Source organism: Bos mutus, chromosome 14 (assembly GCF_027580195.1).
Source record: "Bos mutus isolate GX-2022 chromosome 14, NWIPB_WYAK_1.1, whole genome shotgun sequence".
Taxonomy (NCBI): domain Eukaryota; kingdom Metazoa; phylum Chordata; class Mammalia; order Artiodactyla; family Bovidae; genus Bos; species Bos mutus.
In genome coordinates this window covers 76,670,391-76,693,686 of record NC_091630.1, presented here as the reverse complement: position 1 = coordinate 76,693,686, position 23,296 = coordinate 76,670,391, and the positions used below count along the sequence as shown (strand labels likewise).

At 42.1% G+C, this 23,296-nt stretch overlaps 1 protein-coding gene across 4 annotated transcripts in view; it reads right to left on the bottom strand.

Moving 5' to 3' along the window:
• DNAAF11 (dynein axonemal assembly factor 11) overlaps nt 1–23,296 on the bottom strand; it is a 70,938-nt gene that overhangs the window by 5,723 nt on the left and 41,919 nt on the right. For all 4 annotated transcript variants that reach the window (XM_005900735.2, XM_070382769.1, XM_070382772.1 and 1 more), the window contains 4 exons: nt 22,358–22,423; nt 20,360–20,429; nt 19,471–19,566; nt 614–699 (listed from right to left, as the gene is read on the bottom strand). In XM_005900735.2, the coding sequence (XP_005900797.2) occupies nt 614–699; nt 19,471–19,566; nt 20,360–20,429; nt 22,358–22,423 (318 nt within the window). The remainder of the gene's footprint in view (nt 1–613; nt 700–19,470; nt 19,567–20,359; nt 20,430–22,357; nt 22,424–23,296) is intronic.

The window sequence follows — 23,296 nt, the reverse complement described above, 5'->3', positions numbered from 1 at the left end:
AAATTCTCCTGAGAGGGTGAGGGTCATGTAGGGAAAGAAGCTTAAGCCAAGGCAGGAAGATGACCTATGATTGACAGGAGGGCACAAATGGGGTCTCTCAGTCTTTGCAGCCCTGAGAGTTCTGGATGCTATGACAGGCCAGGGGAGTCATAAAAGAGAGGCAATGTGAGCAGAGCGCTCAGCAGCACTCAGCAGAGTCCTCGCAACGAATCACAGCTGCATGGCCTCCGGACAATCCAAATGCCTCCCTCCCTCATATTCCTTGTCTGCAAACTGAGGATAAAACTTGTGAGGATCAAATGTGTTGCTATGGGTAAAGCACATAGACTGGCCTCATAGGAAGCAAGTGCCTGGTCAATGTAGCTGTCAGTGGTGCAGATGTTGCCACTTCTATTAGTATCATGGGAAATGGGGACCTAGACATGCAGAGATCTGTGTCTGAGCCCTACAAATCAAGAGTTGAAGTTTGGGGAATAAACGTTCAGGGTATGAATCCTTTCTAAACATGCAGTCCCTGTACCTGGTGGGCAGGTGCATTCTAGCCACCAAAAGACAATGGAGAGAACTCTAAACAAAGCTAAAGATGGGCGGTGGGGGTGGGCGGGGATGGCACCTCTTGCTTGTCTGCTCTTTGCTGCTGTCCGGCGTGCTTTTCACAGGCTTTGATGTTCGTTGACAGCCTATGATTACTTCGCCCACCTGAAAATAAAAGCACAGCATAGTCCGTGATACATTCTCTCTGATACACCTTCAGAAGTATACACTATATGTTTCCCAAATGCAAAAACACTTAAACTTTCACTACATATTCCATGAAAGACTCTGACTTTAAGCCCCTACATGCAGACGAGAAAGGTACAATAGTCCCCCCTATCCCTGGGGATACGTTATAAGACTCCCAGGGCGTGCCCGAGACCACAGATAGTAAGATCCCCTGCTGGAGGAAACGGCAACACACTCTAGCACACTCTAGTATTCTTGCCTGGAGAATTCCACGGACGGAGGAGCCTGGTGGGCTACGGTCCACAGAGTCAGACCCAACTGAGCATGCACACACACACACAGACACACCAAACCCTACATAGGGTATGTTTGTTTTTTCCTTTATGGATATACCTGTGATGCAGTTTAATTTATAAATTAGGCACAGTGAGATACTAAAAATAACTAGTAATAAAATTGAACAATTCTAACAATATATTGTATGTTACACAGTTGTAGAAATTTAATACCTTTTCCATCTAAGCACCTCTCACGCAAGGTGGCCAGAATTTTTGCAGTTTGAGGTACAACAGCAAAACCAGCACAGAGTTCTTCTTCCTTCTTCACAATTTCATGGATAGAAGATTCCTTCTTACCCTAGATCTTAGCAATCTCAGCATATGGGTTTTTTTTTTCCTTTCCTTATTAAGTCGGGAACTTTTACCTTTTCACTTAAAGGAGGCACCTGAAAGCTTCTTTTTGGCATATCTGAGCTGCCAGCATCACTAGTCTTGCACTCTGAGACCGTTATTACATAAAATAGGGGTGGCCTGAACCCAAGCACAGCTGACCTGATAACCAAGGCAGATACTGACTCAGGAATGAGTGGGATTATTTTTGACATCCTGGGTGGGACGGAGCGAGATGGTGCGAGATTTCATCATGCTGCTCAGAATGGCCCACAATTTTAAACTTATGAATTATTTCTGGAATTTTCCATTTAATATTTTAGAAACAGTTGACCGTGCATAACTGAAACCAAGGACAGGGAAACCTTGGATAAGGGGGGGAACTACTTAGACCACAAATTGTAACTATTCATGTTAGTCTTGCAAAGCTACAGGCTACACTTCATTTGCCCAAGGCCAAGCAGGGGGACAGAGTGAATTCATTCATTTGACAAATATTTTCTGAGAGCCAACCCCATGCATGCCAGACACTTCTGGGGGTGTTGAGGACATGGGGGTGACAGAGACACTGCCTTTGAGGAGCTCCCAGTGAATGTGCTGTGGACAAAAATGGTCTGAGCTGGAAGCTCACTGGACCCCGCCTCCTTCCACTGTAGAGTGAGGGAATTAGATAAAATCAGTCGCAAGGGACTCTTCTCCATCTGAAAAATTCTGTAGCTCCATTATCTTTTAAACTGAATAAGCTCAGGGCTAAGCATGTTAAGGTCTCAAAAAGATGACTGAGTGACTTAACTCAACAAACTTTCAGCAGAGAGCGTTCAGACCCGGCACCTTCCCTTAGGAAGCTCAGAGACAGAAGAGTGTTGTCCAGGGAGGGTGGGAAGAGGAGGAGGCCACCTGCTGGGCACATGCCCACCTGAGCTGGCTGTGTATGTGTTTTATTTAGCCCCCACCTGCCAATCTTCCTATGAGACAGGGATTACCGGTAGGCAGAGAGGGAAAAAAGAAACAAGTCAGAACTCCTCTCCTTGGTCCCCTGACCACGGTAGGGGACTTCCACCCTTCCTTTTCAAGGAAGAGGGAGATCTGGAGTGGGTGTACATTCCTCTCTCCTCCACCCTCACCAGCTCCTTCTCTCAGATGACGGGATGCTTCATTTACTTGCCACATCTCACGGGAGGGCAGGGTCACTCCTCTGAAAGGTGAGCGCCACCGGCCACCCTTTCTCCATCCTGCCTGAGACTTCCTGCCACACAGCAGTGATCAGATCTGTGCAACTGATGATGAAGGAAAAACACTAGGCTTGGACTCTGAGGGTCCAGCTCCGCTCCCATCCATTGGCCAGGCAGGCATACTGGACTAATTATCTGTATTTGGGGAGGGAGTTAGGGACCCCAGGTTAGCCTCAACCCTCAACCAGATTCTCCAATCCAATCCTTACTAGACCTTTGCACTGGTGTGCTGAACACCGAATCAAACTGATAGATAGGGTCGTGTGTTTCCCATCTGACTAGTGATTCTTGACTGCATGAGCCACACTGGTTAGAACACCAGAAAGCCCAGTCCATTGTTCATCATATGTATGCTTCAATACAAGGATGATGAATGAACAAATGAAGCAATGCATCCTAGTCTGGGGGCTGTAGCATCAAACTCAGGGAGGTGAGTGTTCTTATTGTCCTTGATGGTAATCCATCTCCTTGTGGTTGTATAATGGTTCAGTTCAGTTCAATCTCTCAGTTGTGTCCAACTCCTGTGACCGCATGGACTGCAGCATGTCAGGCTTCCCTGTCCATCACTAACTCCCAGAGCTTGCTCAAACTCCTGTCCATTGAGCCAGTGATGCCATCCAACCATCTCATCCTCTGCCGTCCCCTTCTCCTCCTGCCCGGCACCAGGGTCTTTTCCAATGAGTTGGCTCTTCACATCAGGTGGCCACAGTACTGGAGCTTCAGCTTCAGTGTCAGTCCTTCCAATGAATATTCAGGACTTATTTCCTTTAGGATTGACTAGTTTGATCTCCTTGCAGTCCAAGGGACTCTCAAGAGTATTCTTCAACACCATAGTTCAAAAGCATCAATTCTTCGGTGCTTAGCCTTCTTTATAGTCCAACTCTCACATCCATACATGACTACTGGAAAAACCATAGCTTTGACTAGATGGACCTTTGTTAGCAAAATAATGTTTCTGCTTTTTAATATGCTGTCTAGGTTGGTCATAGTTTTTCTTACAAAGAGCAAGTGTCTTTTAATTTCATGGTGGTATATAGACCAGTTTTTTTTTTTTTGGTAGTGTGGTTGTATATTTTTCTATCATATTTTATAAAAATTCAATTTGTGTATGTATGATTTACTTCAGTCCCGTTCCCATAGACCTCATGGGAGGGCCTATGTGCAATGCAGAAATAAAAGATCTGCTTAAATTCCACCCTTTCATCATATGTATTGAACATCCCACTAGGGAAAATATACCTTCAAGCATCACTGATGGTTTGTGTGATGGGCAGACTTTTGCTGAGACTTCAAAAGAGAGGAAAATAACAACAACAACGAGAGCTGCATGTTCCAAACACAGGAAATTACAAGGCTGGAAGAGTTGTTCTGAAACATTTTTAAAAAAGGTGTATTCTGCATAGCAAAAACTTGTAGAAGAAAACCACGGAAGAACCAACAACAAAAGCTGCCAATGCAGTGTTCACTAAATAATTAGATGAGGTGACTCACGCAAAGGTTTGCCCAATGCAGCAGGTTTTTATTATCATCAAATGAGATTTGTTTTGGAGAAAGCTAATCTTAAAATGGTGTATTTGTTATGTTTTAAAGTCTATTTCTTGCCAATTGCATTGTTTTCCATTCATTTCTTGCTGGCCCATGATATATTTTCAAATGTTCATGTGGCAGAGTAGACATGTTTACACTATTTTAATGTGAAAACTTTTTTTTTTTTCTTTTCTCTAATTGAATTAGTGTAATGGATACAAACATTTCCCCTGTGTTCCTGGCCGATCCTTAAAGAAATGGAAATACTTTTCAGTTTCTATTGATGCCAGTTCTGGATTCATTAAGGGGCTTCCCAGGTGGCCCAGTGGTAAGGAATCCGCCTGCCAATGCAAGAGACTTGCAGTTCAACCCCTGGGTCAGGAAGATCCCCCGGAAAAGGAAATGGCAACCCACTCCAGTATTCTCGCCTGGGAAAATCCCATGGATAGAGGAGCCTGACAGGCTGCAGTCCATGGGGTCGTAGAGAGTCAGACACGACTGAAGCAACTGAGCATACACACACTGGTTTACTAAACCACAATAATGTCAAATAAGAGGGCAAAGAAAGAGTTGAGGAGACTAAACAGAGATGCTTCCCAGTGAGGGGAACAGAAGAGGTTGTAGGTGTTGGGGTAATGAGAACTGGCACCTTCTTCCTGGGATGGGGGGCAGCAGACCCTCTCTCTGAGAGGCAGGGTGGCATCGTGTGGAGGGCAGTGCTACCCGGGGAATGCCCTCTAATGATGGGGATGTTCCAGGCTGACCCTGGAGCACTTGAGGACTTGAGATACGATTAGTGTAACTGAGACATCAAAGTGTTCACTTTATTTCATCTTTAGAGTAATGTTAATTTCTACTGACCAAGCCAGAGTGAGCCCCAAACCCAACTGTGAGCTGTTCAACTCTTCTGTAGGAGTGAAGGTCATCTACCCATACCAATTACCCCTAATTTATCTGTGGGCCTTGACCACATGGCCTTTTCAGTTCTGGAACTCTCTGCTCCTTCCTTGACATGCCTGGGGCCTGGCACTGAGTGTGAGAACCCAGAGCCTGTGTTTCAGTCTCTCTGGTCAACGTAGGGTATAAGATTGCTCCCTTAGCCTGACTCAGGACGACTCCAAAGAACCACGTGAGCCTCAGACCTCACTGTGGCATCAGCTGGGGCCTCTGGCAGGCCAGCATCACCCGTCAGCTTCTCCCTCTTCCCAATCCTGGATCCTCCCCTCCCACAGGAGTGGATCCCTAGGCTGCTCCCTAATAAACATTTTACATGAGAATCTCTGTCTTGGAGTCTGCTTCCTGCAGAGCAGTGGCATCTGAGCACTTAAAAAACTTTTTTCAATTACATCAAATGAAACCAGTGTTAGTTAAAATTCATGAAAATGTCAACCTTAAGAATAAAAGCTTTGGAGCCAAAAGCACAGGTTTTGTATTGCTTTGTGCTATAAATGCACTAATCAGAATGGGAGCATATGCATAATTAGAGTCTTAAAGTACCCCCATTTCTAACACTGTTATTTGTCCCATAATAATAAGCTCAGACAGAGATTCTCTGTGTTTATGGAAATGCAAATAGCATCACAAATTTGGAACTTTTCTTCATGGGAGTTTGCTGTGTACAGGAATCTCAATGTGTTGCTTATTTTAAAGATATTTTCAGCTCATTTAGTTTCACAGGTTCTTTTAAGTTTAAAAGTTAGAGGGAATTAAGAAATCAGCAGTGAGAAAAATATCAACACCAACACTCATATTAATACCAACATTCATCTTAACATCAATATTCATATGAATAGCAAGAAAAACTCTTCTGATAAGAGATCTAGTTTTTCCGGGCAGAGGACCGTGGGTTCAGAGGTCCAAGGTACCGAAATAGTGCAGTGTGGTTTCTCTCTTTGCAGCCCTAGTGCTACTTCCTCTCTAGAAAACGATGCTCATTAACTTCAAGCTTCTTACTCATTTGTACAAAGTGTGTTTAGGGATGACTAATGGAAAAGCTGTAAGAACCAAAATATGTCTAATAAATTACATAATGTGGCCCAACTGGCTTCCTGAATCCACAGAGGGAAATGTAATCAACAGCTTGAAAATTCAATTCTGGGACATGCACACAGGTACAGATTAACATTTTAATAGTGTTACATTTTTTTTTTAAAAGCGATTTTTGATATGGATCATTTTTTAAAGTCTTTATGAATTTGTTACAGTACTTCTTCTGTTTTATGTCTTGGTTTTTTGGCTGCCAGGCATGTGGGATCGTAGCTTCCCGACCAAGGATCAAACTTTCACCCCGCATTGGAAGGCAAAGTCTTAACCACTGCACCAACAGGAAAGTCCCAACGTGTTCTACTATTTTAACTCATGTGTGCGTGCTAAGTCACTTCAGTCATGTCTGACTCTTTGTGACCCCATGGACTGTAGCCCGCCAGGGTCCTCTGTCCATGGGATTTCCCAGGCAAGAATACTGGAGTGGGTTGCCATGACCTTCTCCAGGGGAATCTTCCCCACCCAGGGGTCAAAACTGCATCTCCTGCAGGTGAATTCTTTACCACTGAGCCACCAGGGAGAACTTGTATTTTATATAATGTACAGTCTAATAAATATAGTTAAATCTTTATTTTATACTATTTTTGTTACTACAGAATAAGCTTTGTCCCATTAAATGCTTTTGTGCTTTAAATTTTATCATATCCAATATTAGTTTTGTCATAACCACTCTAATTTTGCTAGAATTCAGCTAATACAGCTTTATTCATTCCTTTCTTTATATATTTCCTGTCTTTTAGAGTTTTATAAACGAGATAGAGGAGCCAATTTTACAACCATTAACTTCCCTACAGATTTTCTGCATTTAAAGTTTCCTTCCTCATGCTTTCTGATTCCATGTAACTCTACTGACTTTTGTTTGCACTTAACTTCTGTAATGCTTTGTAATTTACATATTTTTATTTAATTCTATTCAACTTCCCTAAAAACATTTTATATTAAATATCAATGTGAATAAACTAATATATATATTTGGGGGTTGTGAAATAGAAAGTATATATTAGTAGGCTCTCCCCATTCATACTTTTCCTCTTTTCAAGTTTTAATCTAATCTTTATAAATCAAATAATTGTCCTTTTTGTACCACCTACACCACTTCTTTCAAGGCAATAATGACTTTTTGAATCCTTCTGAAACATTACTCAAAATAATTAAAGCTATTTCTATAAGATTATGGACTTTGAGAATAATACTTTAGAGAGATGACTGTGTCTCAGGACTGACCCGTGGGTGAGGGAAGGTAATGGGTACAGGGGAACGGGTCCCACTGTGCCCTCATTACGTCCTCAGCTCAACGTGACACAGCAGGAAGATACCATAGCCTCGGTCCTCACTCTGCCAGATATCCCTGAGGTATCTAACTTAGTACTCGTCTCCCTTCTTCTTTGCATTTCTAAGACTCTACCCTAGGTAGAGGGTAGAGCACTGCCTAGAGCACAGTGCGTGCATGCTCAGTCGCTCAGTTGCGTCCGACTCTTTGAGACTCCATGGGCTGTAGCCCGTCAGGCTCCTCAGTCCATGGGATTCTCCAGGCAAGAATACTGGAGTGGGTTGCCATTTCCTCCTCCAGGGGATCCTCCTGACCCAGGGATCAAACCTACGTCCCCTGCATTGGCAGGCGGATTCTTTACCACTGAGCCACCTGTAGGTACTCATTAACATGTACAGAATATTTGAATAAGTGACGAATGGTTAGACTAAGAGCAAAGACCCCTGGAGCTGCTTCTTCCTGCCTATTCTGTCTACAAATGAGGGAGAGGCAGGGGTGTTGTGGGCGGCAGCTTCTTGCATGCTGGCTCTTGTTGCGCTGGGTCCAAAAGTGAAGGAGAGACTTAGGGAACCATAGAAGACCCCCATAGTTATGACTATGACAGTTGTCTCTGAGTTAGGAACATCATTTCAAGGTAAGCAGGAGAATGAAAAGCTAAGTCACTTAACAAGTGTCTGAGCTTGTTTGCAACTGGGACTTAGAAACTGAGGCAGAGGGCCGGTCTGGGTCAGTGGCTTCAAGAAGGAGGAGACTGGAGGAAGGACCTCTCATTTATTTTTCACTCCACAGCAATTTGCACTGTACTTTATTCATTTTGCTGTTGTTTAGTCACTAAGTCGTGTCCAGCTCTGTGTGTGACTCCATGGACTTCGAACCCTGGGTCGGGAATATCCCTTGGAGAAGGAAATGGCAACCCACTCCAGTATCCTTGCCTGGGAAATCCTATGGACAGAGGAGCCTGGTGGCCTGGCTTTATATTTATACTAAGTGCTTAATAAATTTTTGATAAATTGAATAAATATTTTAATTGAGTCATTAAACATTCATTGTCTAAAGTTTTTCAGAATTTTGCAGAACGTTTTCCATTTCTGAGTTCTAGCACCTTACTTCCACATTGTGGCAAGCCAAACCTGCTAAATAATTCCCTCATCTGATATTAATAACTTCCATATAATTTATTTATGGGTGCAGTATGTTTTTCCTCCGCTATTATTTTGCTTCAGTACACACATTTAACATCTTCACCCATGCCTCCTAAGTAGTTTCTAAAAATGTCTCTACTTTTTTTTCTTTATAAAACTTCCAAACTGTCTAAGCCCATTAGACACCAACCTGCCTTGACATAAGCCAGTTGTTTGATTTGGGGGGTTGAGCCAGTTACTGGGTGAGGTCCCTCACAACTGAAACAGGTTATTATCTAGCAAAGCATATCTCAACTTTAGAAGAAATGGACACTTGTATATTGTTCACTTTCTTATATATTTCTGGCATTCATGTTAATCAATTATCTATAATATTGGCGTTGACCATTTAAATATTCAAAGTTCAAATTCCTAGCAAGGAATATTCTTAATATAAAACTTCAGGATCAATAAGACTTTTTTATTTTCCTCTGGCATTAGAGGAAGTTAATATACGTACCCAGATTTATTGTTGACATTTTAACAACTTCATGATTTGTTAACTGTGTTCTGATTGACTTCACTAAGAAAGGCACATAATTCACTGAGCCCGTTAAAAAAAGATTCCTTTAAAGAATACAAGCTACTTCTTTTTCTCTTTAAAAAGGTCATTAGTCCTAATTAGAAAATATATAAATTACCATTGGTACATTATTTAAAATTCTTTGAACAGATAAAAATACCTGTATAAGTCAACTATTTTGACGTACCTTCTATCTCAAATAAAGACAACTGGCAGCAAAGAAAATTTAGATTTTTGAAAAACTTATCAGAAAAATAGGAAGGATAAGAGTATTGACTTTGATTCCAAAGATACCCAAGCTATCTGAGGAAAAATTTTAAGGGTGTAATTACTGATATTTATATGTACAATCAATACTGACAGTTGCACACAGTTTCATGGCTTTGAAATAAAAGGAGAACAAATCCAAATATCAAACAGTTCCTTCAAAATTCTTTTATACTTGAAAAGCTCAATCTTATCTGACAGTTTCCCGTGGAGGATCATCCACACACACAACCTAAGCTTGAAAATGATATTTTATTAGGTTAGGACAAACATCAAGAATGATAAGGATGTTTTAAAAGAAAAGAAAATATCCTTTTGTGATGTTACTAGACGTCATCTCAGTGGGAAATATCCTACATTTACTTGGACAAGTTCACGATTATTCTTGTTTTTTCTGGGCCAGTGATAGTTCAGAAGTGCTGGCTAGTTTACATCACCCCACTCTCCACCTCCCACAACAGGGGACAGCCATCAACCACATATTCTCAGGGGTTGGTTACTACTGTCCCAGTTCCATCACCCCTTAGGTAGAGTTATTCTGAAGTATATGTTTTTCGGTTTTCCTAGGGGGGCTCAGTGGTGAAAGAATCCACCTGCCAAGATAGGAGATTCGGGTTTGATCCCTGGGTGGGGAAGATCCCCTGGAGAAGGAAATGGCAACTCACTCCAGCTTTCTTGCCTGGGAAATCCCATGGACAGAGAAGCCTGGTGGGTTACAGTCCATGGAGTCACATAGAGTCAGACATGACTGAGCAACTAACTCTTACACTTTCACAGAGCAGATGGGCTTCCTTGGTGGCTCAGTGGTAAAGAATGCCCCTGCCAATGCAGGAGATGCAGAAGACAAGGGTTCGATCTCTGGGTTGGGAAGATCTGGAAAAGGAAATGGCAACCCAGTCCAGAATTCTTGCCTGGGAAATCCCATGGACAGAGGAGCCTGGTGGGCTACAGTCCACAGGGCTGCAAAGAGTTGGACATGGCTCAAGAGACTCAACAAGAACGACGTGTTCTGCACAGTCTCCCAGAGCTTCCCCCTGGGGTTGCTGGCACTTCTCTTGGTTGCCTGCCTCCCCTAATTCCTGTTCAGCACCCTCTTACTTCTCAAATAAACCACTGTACTAATATCTTTCAGGTAGCTTCCACTTTCATGGAGGCCACAAATTTTAAAAAGTGTTTTACAGGTCAAATGTGAGTCTGTGTCTCACAGTTTAATAGACAGCAAGGAGATCAAACCAGTCAATCCTAAAGGAAATCAACCATGAATATTCACTGGAAGAACTGATGCTGAAGCTGAAGCTCCAACACTTTGGCTACCTGATGCGAACAGCTGTCTCATTAGAAAAGACCCTGATGCTGGGGAAGATTGAAGGCAGGAAGAGAAGGGGATGACAGATGAGATGGTAGGAGAGTATCACCGACTCAATGGACAAGAGTTTGAACAAATTCCGGGAGATGGTGAAGGACAGGGAAGCCTGGGATGCTGCACTCCATAGGGTTGCAAAGAGTCCGACATAACTTAGCGACTGAACAGCAACAACAACAATAACTTTGGGATGCTCAGGTTTCCCTTAAGGAGGAAGAGTAGGAAACTGGTGCAGTCAGATTCCAAAACACCGAGTAACTTACTACTGGGATCCCACTCAAGTCTCTGTGAACACCTCATTTAATTTTCAGTGTGGGCTGAATATGTACTTAAAAAAAAAACTATCTACCTACTACCTATCTACCTATAATTTGAGTCCACAGATGATGCTAATGCCTAGATGCCTGGGTTTTGCCAGGCATGTGTGGATGGTACTCACTGCTGTCACTCAAATTCACGGCCCAGTTTGGGGCCATTTTGATAGCTGTTTAGACAGGCTGAAACTTTTCCAGGCCTGGCTGGCTTCTCACTCACCTTCCTCTGGGTACGGTCCTTTGGAGTCACATCTCAAAGTGGGCATGGCTTCCTAGAGCCCACCTCGCACAGCTTCCCTGCTAGGCTCTGGACTTTGGCTTTTTTCTTCTCACCCTTGTGTGGTCACTGAAAGCATGGTTTATTCTCTTAGTCTTTCCTTCGATCAGTGGGCAGTAACTGTTCATTATCTCATCACTGTCAAGGTGTTTTTAAAATATGTAGTCTATATTCCTAAATTTTCTTTAGTGTGACTGACACTCCTAATGACCTACTTGGCAACTAGCAGATGGTGGAGCTCTAGAGATGTTACTGACAGTCATGAGACTATGTAGAAAGTGAGTGTAGAGAAGAGAAATGAGGTTCCAGGATTGAATGATGGATATGCCAACTTTCAGAGGCCTGGGCAGGAGAAAGCACCAGCAAAGAAGCATACATTGGCAGAGACCATCCAGTGAGCAGGACCTAAGAAGAGAACCGAATCAAAGAGGTGTGTCTAAAGCCGACGGAACATCTGTTTAAAAATGGAGGGGCTGATTAATGGTGTAAAAACCTCTTGAAAGGTCAGAGAAGAAGAGGAAGGGGGCTGCCTGCTGGATCTACTCACGTAGAGAGGGCTGGAGACCTCAAAAAGAGATGTTTCATGGATGGGGGTGGGGACGCTGGAGAAGAGATGATACCTCATTAGGGTTAGTTTTAGAAACTGTGAGAAAAGAATTGGAACAGAAAATATAGATGTCTTCTTTTAGAGTTTTGCTGTGAATCAGGTCAGAGCAGTTAAGTGGAGGGGAATGTTTTTATTTTGTATTGTTTTATTTTGGAGAAGGGAGACGTTTTAGCATGTTTTCTAATATAAGTTGTGTGTGGAGAAAATTCAGTGAAGATGCAGAAGAGAGCATTGTCAATTGCCTTTCATAGGCAAGTGGAAATAGGAGCTAACACATATCTGGAGAGTTCAGATAGAGCACACAGTTCATTCATAGGATAAGGATGGCCAAGGAGGCCAAGCGGGGAAAGGTATGATGTTTGGGGTATGTGGAAATTATCCTCTAATGCTTCTAGTTTTTCAGCACTGCAAGTTTTTAGGAATGAGCTGAGGAAGAGAGAGAATGTTCTACAAGAGTAGAAGTATGAATGGAACAGAAAAACCCAGCAAGATGACCAGGTGGCCCTCACTCTAGACCATTTTGCAATTAACATTCAGAGAGTAAAACTGAGTTTATGTTGGGCATATCATAAGCATATTTGAGTAGAGATAAAGTACTGAGAAATGTGTTCAAATAATAAGGGAAAGGGCATCTGAGACTGTTTTCTAGAATCATGGTCTGTAATATTGACCTTTAATATGTGACCTTCGTCTCTTGTGCGCAATAAAGCAGAATCAAGCAGGATGTTCACCAAGTGAAGCTGTAAATATATTTTGCTGTTCAGTTCAGATGGCGCCTTCTTTAATCTCAGTTAATTATTCTGAAAGAACACCCTAAGGAAATCAAGAAGCATATTCTTGGAGTGCTCCTGGAACTTGTCAGATGAGAATCTAGATGGGAGTTTAATTGAATGACTATGCAAGTTTCCCTGTGAATGCGAAGTCTCAGTTAAATCTTGTTAAGTTGGACTGTGATGAGATCATGTGCCAGGTACTCCCAGGCTGATGATGATAAGACTATTCATGGACACACCAGTGAGTCTAACCACACTTTTAAGAAAATATATTGAAGGACAAGCATAAACTCTCAGAAAATCTGACAGGGAATAATTCTACTCAGAATAGGAACTAAAATCATACATACAGTGAAAGTCAAAGTCGCTCAGTCATGTCCAACTTTTTGCCACCCCATGGACTATACAGTCCATGGGATTCTCCAGGCTGGAATACTGGAGTGGGTAGCCATTCTCTTCTCCAGGAGATCTTCCCAACCCAAGGATTGAACCCAGGTCTCCCGCACTGCAGGGAGATTCTTTACCAGGTGAGCCACCAGGGAAGCCCAAGAATACTGGAGTGGGTAACCTATCCCTTCTCCAGCAGATCTTCCTGACCCATGAATCAAATGAGATCTCCTGCATTGCAGGCAGATTCTTTATCAGCTGAGCTATCAGGGTAATGGATAATATTAATTAACGGTAACATGAGCTCAGGGTGTATTATGCCCCAAGTGGTCACGTAGGTGCTTTACATATTCATTTATATAATCCTCAATACAACCTTTAGAGGTGTGACTGATCATTAACATCATTGTATGGACAAGGAGTCTAAGGCACAGAGGGATAAATAATTTGCTCAAGGTCATGCAGCTGTTGAGTAGAAGTGTCAAGATTTAACCCAGGTTCTCTGGCTCCAGAGACCATCTCTTTTCACTGTCTCTAAGTGGTAACAGCAATAAAAATTCAAATGGCATTCCTGGAGGCAGAATTGAATGAAATTATTTGAAAGTTAACCTGGAATAACATGCATGGAAAAATAATGAGAAAATGATTGAGGAGGGAGAAGAGTAATTAGGGGAGATTCTTGTTATAAATATTAAAATGTATTTTAAAGTTGCTTTAACGTATTTACTTGCTCAACAAAAATTTATTGACCACCTACTCTTTGCCTGGCTCAGTTCTAGGTACCAGTGACGCAGTAGCAATAAGAGCAGACAAAAGTCTCTATCCTCATGAAGCTTAAATTTTTGTTGATGGAGACAGACAAAGAAACATTTAAATACATGACTGTCCACTGGTGACACATTCTTATGAAGAAAAATACAGCAGAAACCAGGGATAGAGAACAGCGAGGTAGGAAAGGGAAAGCTTGCTAAATACTGGGATCAGGAAAGAACTCAGGGTGAAATAACACTTGAAAAAAAAAAAACCCAAGAGAAGGGAGAGAGCAGACCATGAGGACACCTGGGAGACTGGCATTCTAGCAGAGAGAACAGCAAGTATTGAGGACCGGGGTAGGAGGATAGGTGGCTGGAATGATGAGAGGGCGAAGCAGCAGAAGATAACGTCAGAGGGATCGTGGCAGGAGATTCTTGGGAGGATCTTGCTTTTAACTCTGACTAGAAAACATGACTTGGTCTGATTTACACACACTGTAAAATGATCATTTGGCTGCTGTGTTGAGAAAAGGATTAACAACTCTTCCCCAAAGAAGAATAGTGAATTTCTGGTAGACGGATGACACCGTGAGTCCACGTTTCTTGAATGCATATACCTAATGGAATAAATGGCGAGGGGCACTGGAGACGGAACTCTCTACACGGATCCCAAAAGCTAAGACTAAGGAATAAAACAGTTCTGGAAACGAGCGGGAAATGCCACTGACCCGTGGAGCGGGACTGAGAAAAACCTCATGAGACGCAGAATGCTTCCTCCTCCTCTGTTACCCGGGCAGTTGACCTCCTATTCCCTAATGTCACTTTCTTTCTTTCTTTTTAACTTTTATTTATCTTTGGCTGTGCTGGGTCTTCACTGCTGCTCGGGCTTTCTCTAGTTGCGGCGAGCAGGGGCTACTCTTCACTGCGGTGTGTGGGCTTCTCACCACGGTGGCCTCTCCTGTTTTGGAGCACGGCCTCTAGGTACTCAGGCTTCAGCAGTTGTAGCTCTCGGGCTCGAGAGTACGGGCTCAGCTGTGGCCCATGGGTTTAGCTGCTCCATAGCATGTGGAATCTTCCCAGACAGGATCGGACCCATGCCCCCTGTACTGGCAGGCAGATTCCTAACCACTGGACCACCAGGGAAGTCCCCTAATGCCACTCTCTGAGAAAGCCAGAGTACTTTTCCATCCACAACCCCAGCCAACTCTTCCAGCTAAGGTATCAACCCTTGAAATCATGGTGGAGGGGATGGCCTTCAGGGAGATGTGGGACCCACAAGTTAAGTTATAATGATGGCCAATGGAGATGGGAATTCTACAGGGAATGGTAGGGATTGTGATGTCTGGGTATTATACCAACCCACAGATACAGACTCCGTACCAGATGTTGGGAAGCATCTGGTATCATGGAGCTAGCACGAGATAAGAGCCTTTGGGTGTGGTGCTGAGTTGGGAGAACCCACCAGTAGGTCAGCAGGGGAATATTCAGCCACGACCCCTGTGACAAAGAACAGACGTGAAACTTGCCTGCTTATCAGCACGCAGTCTGTACAGACCCAGCCTCATTCAGGGGCAGGAAAGGGAAAAAGATTCATTTGACATCTCTGACAAAATGCTGAGTGAAGTGGCTAATAAGAAATAGTTGAGCAGTTTGTGGGTTCCATTACAAATGTTGCATCCTTGAAAAAACGTATACAAAGTTCATTGCTGAATTTCCACAAACATAGTTGCAGTCATCCCATCACAGAAATCATCAAATAGACTGGCTCTTCACAAATAATCTTTACAAATACTATCACAAAGAAGGAACAACTAAACAGCAAATTTGATCTCTTTTCATTAATTTACAGTATCCAAGTATTATAAACTACCAAGGTCAATTTTAGATATTTCCTGAAGTACTGAGTTATCACTTAATATATTGACAACACTGCTTCCTATGAATGAATCAAAAGTATACCTAAGTGTCTACTTGATTTTTATGCTTTAAAACTCTAAGAATATGCCTCAGTCATTATAATGCGGGTCAGACTGACAATTCCTAGACACACAAGATGGTTCAGTGGGTCAAACTTCAGTACTTCAACTGTTTAAATCAATAGGAACTATGAAGATGCTAATTTTTAGTAATACTTATTTTCAATAGTAACCATAAGTGAAGCTAGAATTTTTATTTTTTGATGATTTTTTAAGAAAAAAGCTTTTATTCTTTGAGTTTTATAGTCCTTGCAAATACCTAACTCATAAATGAAAAACAACTAATTCTGGACAAGTAGGTATTCTCCAAAGGTTGATTTTATCGACTAGCTATGTTTTAGGAGGAATAATGACAGAGGTATATAAAAGAAATTATAAAAGGTAATAATTATTAGTTAATAATTTAATAACAATTTCAAAGGACTAATGAAAGGGATAGCTTGACATCAATGTTACTTTAACACAGTAGTCTAAAATCTTTAAGTCTTTATTGAATTTGTTACAACATTGCTTCTGGTTTTTGTTTCTTTTTTCTTTTTTTGTTTTGGATTTTTGGCCAAGAGGCATGTGAGATCTCAGCTCCCCAACCAGGGATCATACCCACACTCCCTGCACTGGAAGGCCAAGTCTCAACAACTAGACCACTGGGGAAGTCCCTAAAATCTTAAAAAGTACATATCTCAAAGGAAAAAATGCTACTCAGTTTATTACTGAGAAAAAAAGAAATCTTCTGATTCTGTGTAAATTATCCATCTTCAACTAAGCATTTCTAGAATGCTTTTTCTCTAATAAGCCATTTTTTATGCTTTGCATATATACTTAACATGAAAAATTTAAACTGATATAAAAACAGAAAGGGTAATGGAAATAGAATGCTGCATTTATTTAAAAGATTCATGGGAAAAGAGGGCAGAGGTCTTCTGATCAATGGCCTGGCACCCTGTAAAAGGTACACAAATTGCACATCTTGGTTTTCTTTTAGGAAACCAGCGATTACCTTTTAATCTGTGGCTTCTCACAATGGAAATTTCAAAAAAAAAAAAACAAGAAAGAAAGAACAGTGCTGATCACAGTGTCATTCAAATGTCTCTGTCGAAACACCAAAGTAATTGAGTTATCTCTTAGATTTCCCTATAGGATATTCTAATCAGCACAGAAGCGTTTCCTTCATTTGTTGTTGTCAACAAGGACAATGAGATTCTTATAGTCGTGTTTGTTGTCTTATTGCTTGACAACAAATTGTATTTGCTGTCTTATGGCCTCAGAGTAAAAATACATAATTGATTACTCAGAATCAATCTGTTACAAAACTGGCTTTGGGATAATGAAGGATTAGTAAATCATTATAGAAACCTTATTGGTTAATCAAGTTTATAATCTCTGTGCCCCCCGGGTCCCTTTTCTTCCTCAAAAGAACCTCCTCTTCCCGCTTTGAAACCTGAGTGACTGCGGCAAAGCTGACCCCACCCTCAGCTCAAGGCATAAGACTGTCTTTGTTGTCTGGCACCTAAGTAGTGTCCAACTCTTTTGTGACCCCATGGACTATAGCCTGCCAGGCTCCTCTGTCCATGGGGTTTCCCAAGCAAGAATACTGGAGTGGGTTGCCATTTTCTTCTCCAGGGGATCTTCCCGACCCAGGGATCGAATCCGTGTCTCCTACATTGCCAGGCGGATTCTTTACCACTGAGCCACCAGGGAAGCCCATGGCATGAGATAATAGTAACCAAACATATAATAATAGGAATGAAGAAAGGATGACCATCTCTTTGACCAGAGATGTTCCACTGTCCATAGTCAAGCTCATCAAGATTTGTTGGACTCTTCAGCTAAATTGACCAAATCAGTGAAGAGGAGTTTTTATTCCATGGTGATAGGAGAGGGCCTTTCTCTGTGTCTTTCTCTGATTCTCTATATTCATGCAAGGTAAGAACAAGAAATCAAGTCACCTTAGTTACTGCTAGTGCTCAGGTCAGGAAGGAAGCTGGCTTAAGGACAAAGCTACATCAGAAAGGGTCTTAACCTTCCCTTGCCTGAACCCTCTCTACCTTCCAGATGTAGGAATGCTTCTTTATGGTGAAAGTTTTGTTTGCGGTTTCCTGCAGCTTGCAGCATGAAACATCCTAACTCATTCACAGAGTCTGTATTGAGGAATCCAAACTTTCTGTACAGACAAATGATTTTTTTAAGTTTAATTTCCTTAAGTTCTTTCAGGGTTGTCACCTGTCCCTGTTAAGTCTTTTCTGGCTTCTAAAGAGCTTCTGTCTCAGACATTCAGCTCTGAGATCAAGGTTAAGGAGTCTGAAAGCCAGGTGAGGGGAAGCTGTCAGTCTTCAGAAGTCAGCCATATCTAAAGGACACGTACTTCTGTTCTCTATGTCTGTGAGTCTGTTCCTGTTTTGTATATAGATTCCTTTACATTTTTTTCAAGACTCTGTATGTTGAATCTATATATGAGTCTAACATAACTCAATATATGTTATGTTAGAGAAAAACATAAGTGATATATATGTTTTTCTCTATAAGACATTTAGCAGAAGAGGGAGGAGGAAGAACAAATTAGGAGGATATCATTAACAGATACAAACTGCTATCCATAAAATAGACAAGCAACAGGGATTTACTATAAAACACAGTTATATTCAGCATTTTGTAAAACCTATAATGGAAAGTAATTTGCAAAAAACAAACAAACCTGAATCAATGCTGTATACCTGAAACTAGTGCAATATTATAAATCAAGTATACTTCAAATTAAAAAACTGGAAAAAATACATATACAACACTTCTCTCAAATAAAAGACAAAAAAGAGTTTTAGTTAAAATACTATCTAGTCTGTTTCATAAAAATAATACAAAAAATAATAATGACATCAGTACTCACTGAGTGCTCACAGTGTTATGAATTTTATGTGTATTATCTTTCTCTGTGTTGTTATTCAGTCACTAAGTCATGTCTGACTCTTTGTGATACTATGGACTGCAGCACGCCAGGCTCCTCTGTCTTCCATTGTCTCTGAGAGTTTGCTCAAATTCATGTCCACTGAGTTGGTGATGCTATCTAACCATCTCATCCTCTGCTGCCCCCTTCTCCTTTTGCCTTCAATCCTTCCTAGCGTCATTATCTTTCTTAAGAGCAATGTTAGGAAACAGAGGCCCAGCGTTAGATTAATAAGTGGCCCAAAGTCACAAAACCAGTAAGCTCAATATTTGGAATTCAATCACATTTTTTTTTTAATTTTTAGGGACCCAAGGCCTATGTTAGGTAGGCCAATACATATCCTCCCAAAGTTATCTGTAAGGAAAGCACTGATTGCCATGCGACAGACATGCTCAGTGGTCCCTGTGATCCACACCCCCAACTCTATCCTCATTCTAGTCTGAGAGGCAGAAGAAGGCTGCGGAGACAAGAACTGCTGGCAGGAGGAGTCAGCTGACCTTTGTTCTCCTACCTGACCTGGAGTGAGAAGATTTTCTGGCTCTCTCAGCAAAAGGACCTTGAACAGAAGTCATCAGGAGCCCTAGTAGGTCAGGTTCCTTCAGGAACAAATTTATCCAGACTTGAGATGGATGTAAATGGTGCTGCCTACCTTGGGCATGCAGATGACCAGGTGCCCTGTGGTCTGAGATCTTTTAGCAAAACTGCTGTCAGGTTTGACTTCTGCAGGGAGGATGAGCTGAAATGGCTGAGAGTAGACAGGAAGCATATTACACGAGGGAGTTCCTTTAAGAGGCATTTTTGTTACATATTTAAAATTTACCAATTGTTAACAAAAATCTAATTGGACTTATTCAGAAAAAAATAATATATGGGGCTATACTCCATAGGCACAAACTATTTTACCAATTTTAATGAGTGACTAAAGAACAATTATCAGTCATAAATCATAATTGGTCCAATTATGATAACATGGCTGATAAAGCACTTATAGATAAAACGTCCTATCATAAAATACCAACATATTTCCATTTTTAAAGTCTTTAGGCTATCTCACATGAATACTTAGAATCGGCAAAACATGCTATTTCAAAAATGATAAAATTACAGTAGGAAAGGCTACCCACTTCAGTATTCTGGCCTGGAGAATTCCATGGACTGTATAGTCCGTGAGGTCACAAAGAGTTGGACACAACTGAGTGACTTTCACTTTCATGAATGAAATCATTAACCATTTTAAATGTGTATAATATTGAAATACAATTTCAAGCACAGGCTACCCATATAGACCATCTTATCACGTCTGGGAAAACTCTAACTAAATAGATACAGGTTAAAAATACTAATTTTATCAAGGTACGCCATGGTCAGCAACCGTTTCTGCTAAATACCCCTTCTGTTGTAAAATCGTGTGTCTAAAGCAAATAGCACTGAGTTTCTCTTTTTCTATTTTAAAATGGCTCTAAAATTTTTTTTGAGGCAAGTTAGTTTGGTTTTAGGCTGAGTTCTGCAGTAGTAACAGCCTACAGGGTCACACTTACCTTTCCCTTGACCATCACTCGCACGTAAGTTGGCTGTACATCAACATCGATTAAAGAGGTGTCCATATACCTTCAAAATTCAACAATCAAGTCTTGTAATTTTTCAAAGACATTAAGTTTAAAGAAGAGCAAATACGAAGTTGCACTTATGGGGCCATTTTAACTGAAGAAAGTTCACAGTTTCCATGATACACAGGTCTTAGAATATCCATCTTAAATTAATCCCCAGATCTCGCAGGAAATCCAACATATCAGCAATTTCATTTTTAGACCCACAAGTACACTTGGCATTGATTGCCCCTCGCCCCAAAATATCTGCAGCCTGAAATACCAGAGGTTCACAGAAAATGGCTTGCCATGCTCTTTCATGAATATTTTATTTTAAGCCCCTAAGACCGATGTGAATAGCCAGGGATGCTGAATCCACTAAGCTCCTGCTTCCTTGGGGCTGAGTTCTGTTCTATTTCCACACCAGTTGTGCAGCTGTCCTTACACGACCATCCTGGAAGGCTGGTTCAGCTTCTCCCCACTAGGTGTGTCCTGCCCAGAAAGCCCAGCACCCCACCTCCCCCCCAACCGTGACGGTGACCCCAGGATCGAGGGGCCATCGTTTTCAACTCCACAAGAGGGGAAAGGTTTAGATTCCACACTGCTCATTCAAATGAGAAGTTTGGCCAAATGATTATTTTTATACATGTCAAAATACTGATTGTGAATGTGTGAAAACATGGCAATGACTCAACACTCACAAACATTCAGTGAGGCAGGAAGGACAAATACAGGGTGATGGGCGCAGACTGACCACGCAGACTCGGGAGGACTGACTCCCCTTCCCTCCCGCTCCATTATCTTGGAGCACACGCCTTAACCTTTCTAAGCCTCTGTAGTCTCACTTGTAAAATGAGGATACAGATAGCACCTGTTTCCTAAGATTGCTACGTGTATTTTACCACAGTTAAAAACACAGTGTTGGGCCTGGGCCTAAGGGGTCACATTCTGACTTCTGCAATTACTGTGTCTACTTTGACAAGACTCACTCCCCAACCCACCTTGGGTAATTCCAGGATAACAATCCCTCCCAGGTCACTGGATTACTGAGAGGTTAAATAAGACAGAGCATGTAGCAAAATCGCTCAAAAAGAGAAATGCCTTTATTACAGTGTAAACATCCACCAGCTGCATCATCAGTAATCATTCATTCATTCAGTCCTGTTATTGAGCTCCTGACAGGTGTCAGGCGCTCCTTTAGGTGCTGGAGATATGAACAGGGAGGAACACACACAGGCTTCTGCCTCAACGTCACAGTTTTCAAACTACAAGGAAATTTAGAGTTCGTCAGGTGGAAATCAAGAAGCAGGGCGAGGTGGAATGAAGTGCTGGAGCAGGCAGGTACTGGTCTAGACTGGATGGTCGGGGTGCGCAGAGAGGCCTCTTTGATAAAGTGACATCTGAATGGAGGCCAGAAGGTCATGAGGACACCTAAGGTGACAGGGACACAAGCAGTGGGAGAGAGGCGCCTGCACAGAGGCCCTGGGGCATCAGACCTGGGGTGAGAGCAACACAGGCAGAGGGAGGCGCCTGGACGGCGGCCCTGGGGTATCAATGGGTCTGAAAGGGCTAGAGAAGCAGAAACACCATGTATGTGGATCCCGAATTAAGCAGTTGGATAGAGGGAGTGAGGCAGAACCTGGCATCTTCGAGGATTGAGGCAGATGGCTGAGTGTCTTTAAGTGACTTTAGCAAGGAAGGGTGGAAGGTGACACGGGCTGGTGGAGCGAGTGTCACAGCCAAGGACAGCTGTGGTGGGGTTGGGGTGGGGAGAGCAGCAGTCAGGATGCAGGGACAAGGGGCAGGAAGGGAGTGTGGTGGGTGAAACCAGCCAGGACTCAGGATGCGAAAAAGAGGCTGGTGTTCGCATTTCAGAACTCAAGAGACTGTGACTGAGAAGGAAAACAGAAAGAAATGCCACCCTTTAAACACATGATAAAATGTTTTTACCTATACACGGCCAAGTCCAAGACAATCTGGTTACGCTTTTCATCATCTTTCAAAGTGAAGTCAAGTCTAAGGAACAATCCATTTAGGGGGGAAAAAAAAGGATGTCTTTAGCAATACTCGATAGATAACCCCATCCCAATATTAAAAGGAAATTTATTAGGAACTATATCCTCATCTTCAACAGCACACTTATTTTTGTGGCTGGTCAATAAAATGTCTGAGAGTTTAACAATTTCAACAGAAGCCTACAACATATTTATAAAGTATTTCTGTTTACATGGTTTCCATATGAGAATCTTAAACTAGATACAAAAAAATCAGCATCGGTGCAGAGACAGAGACATCTGGTGGTTAAAGTTTTCTTTTCCCCTCTTCATTCGTGTTCGCTAGAAGCAAACTGAAACGCGGAATTATTGCCTGAGGACCACATGTTGCATTTGCTTGCCATTATCCAGCACACGATTCCTTTTTTTAAAGTCTTGTCTTCTTTTTTCTTCTTTCATCGGTGACCTTTCCACTTCCCCAGAAATGCTGCCTGTGACCCATCACCTCCATTTCATAGAAGAAGAAACAGAGGCTCAAAGAGGGCTGACATAGCCGGGAAAGAGGTCACATGAATCTGGGAGGCAGGATCTCAAAGCCCCAAGTCTTTTAGCTGGACCGTGAGGTTGAGTCCTAGGTGTAACTTCCATACTGCTGATGCACTGTTCAGAATTACCTGGTCAATTTCATTCTAAGTATTTCAGTTATCGCCGTATTCTGTAAAGTACATAACCCAACGATGTTAAAGAATGCAGGCTAAATTGTTTGGGAAGATGTACCACTAGCCCTAGATTTGCTGCCAGCAGGGGTCTGCTCACTCTCACTACTTCCAGCAGCCCTGATGGGGGGTACTCCTTCGGGTGCACAGATCACCCATGTGTTTTTGATCTCATCTCT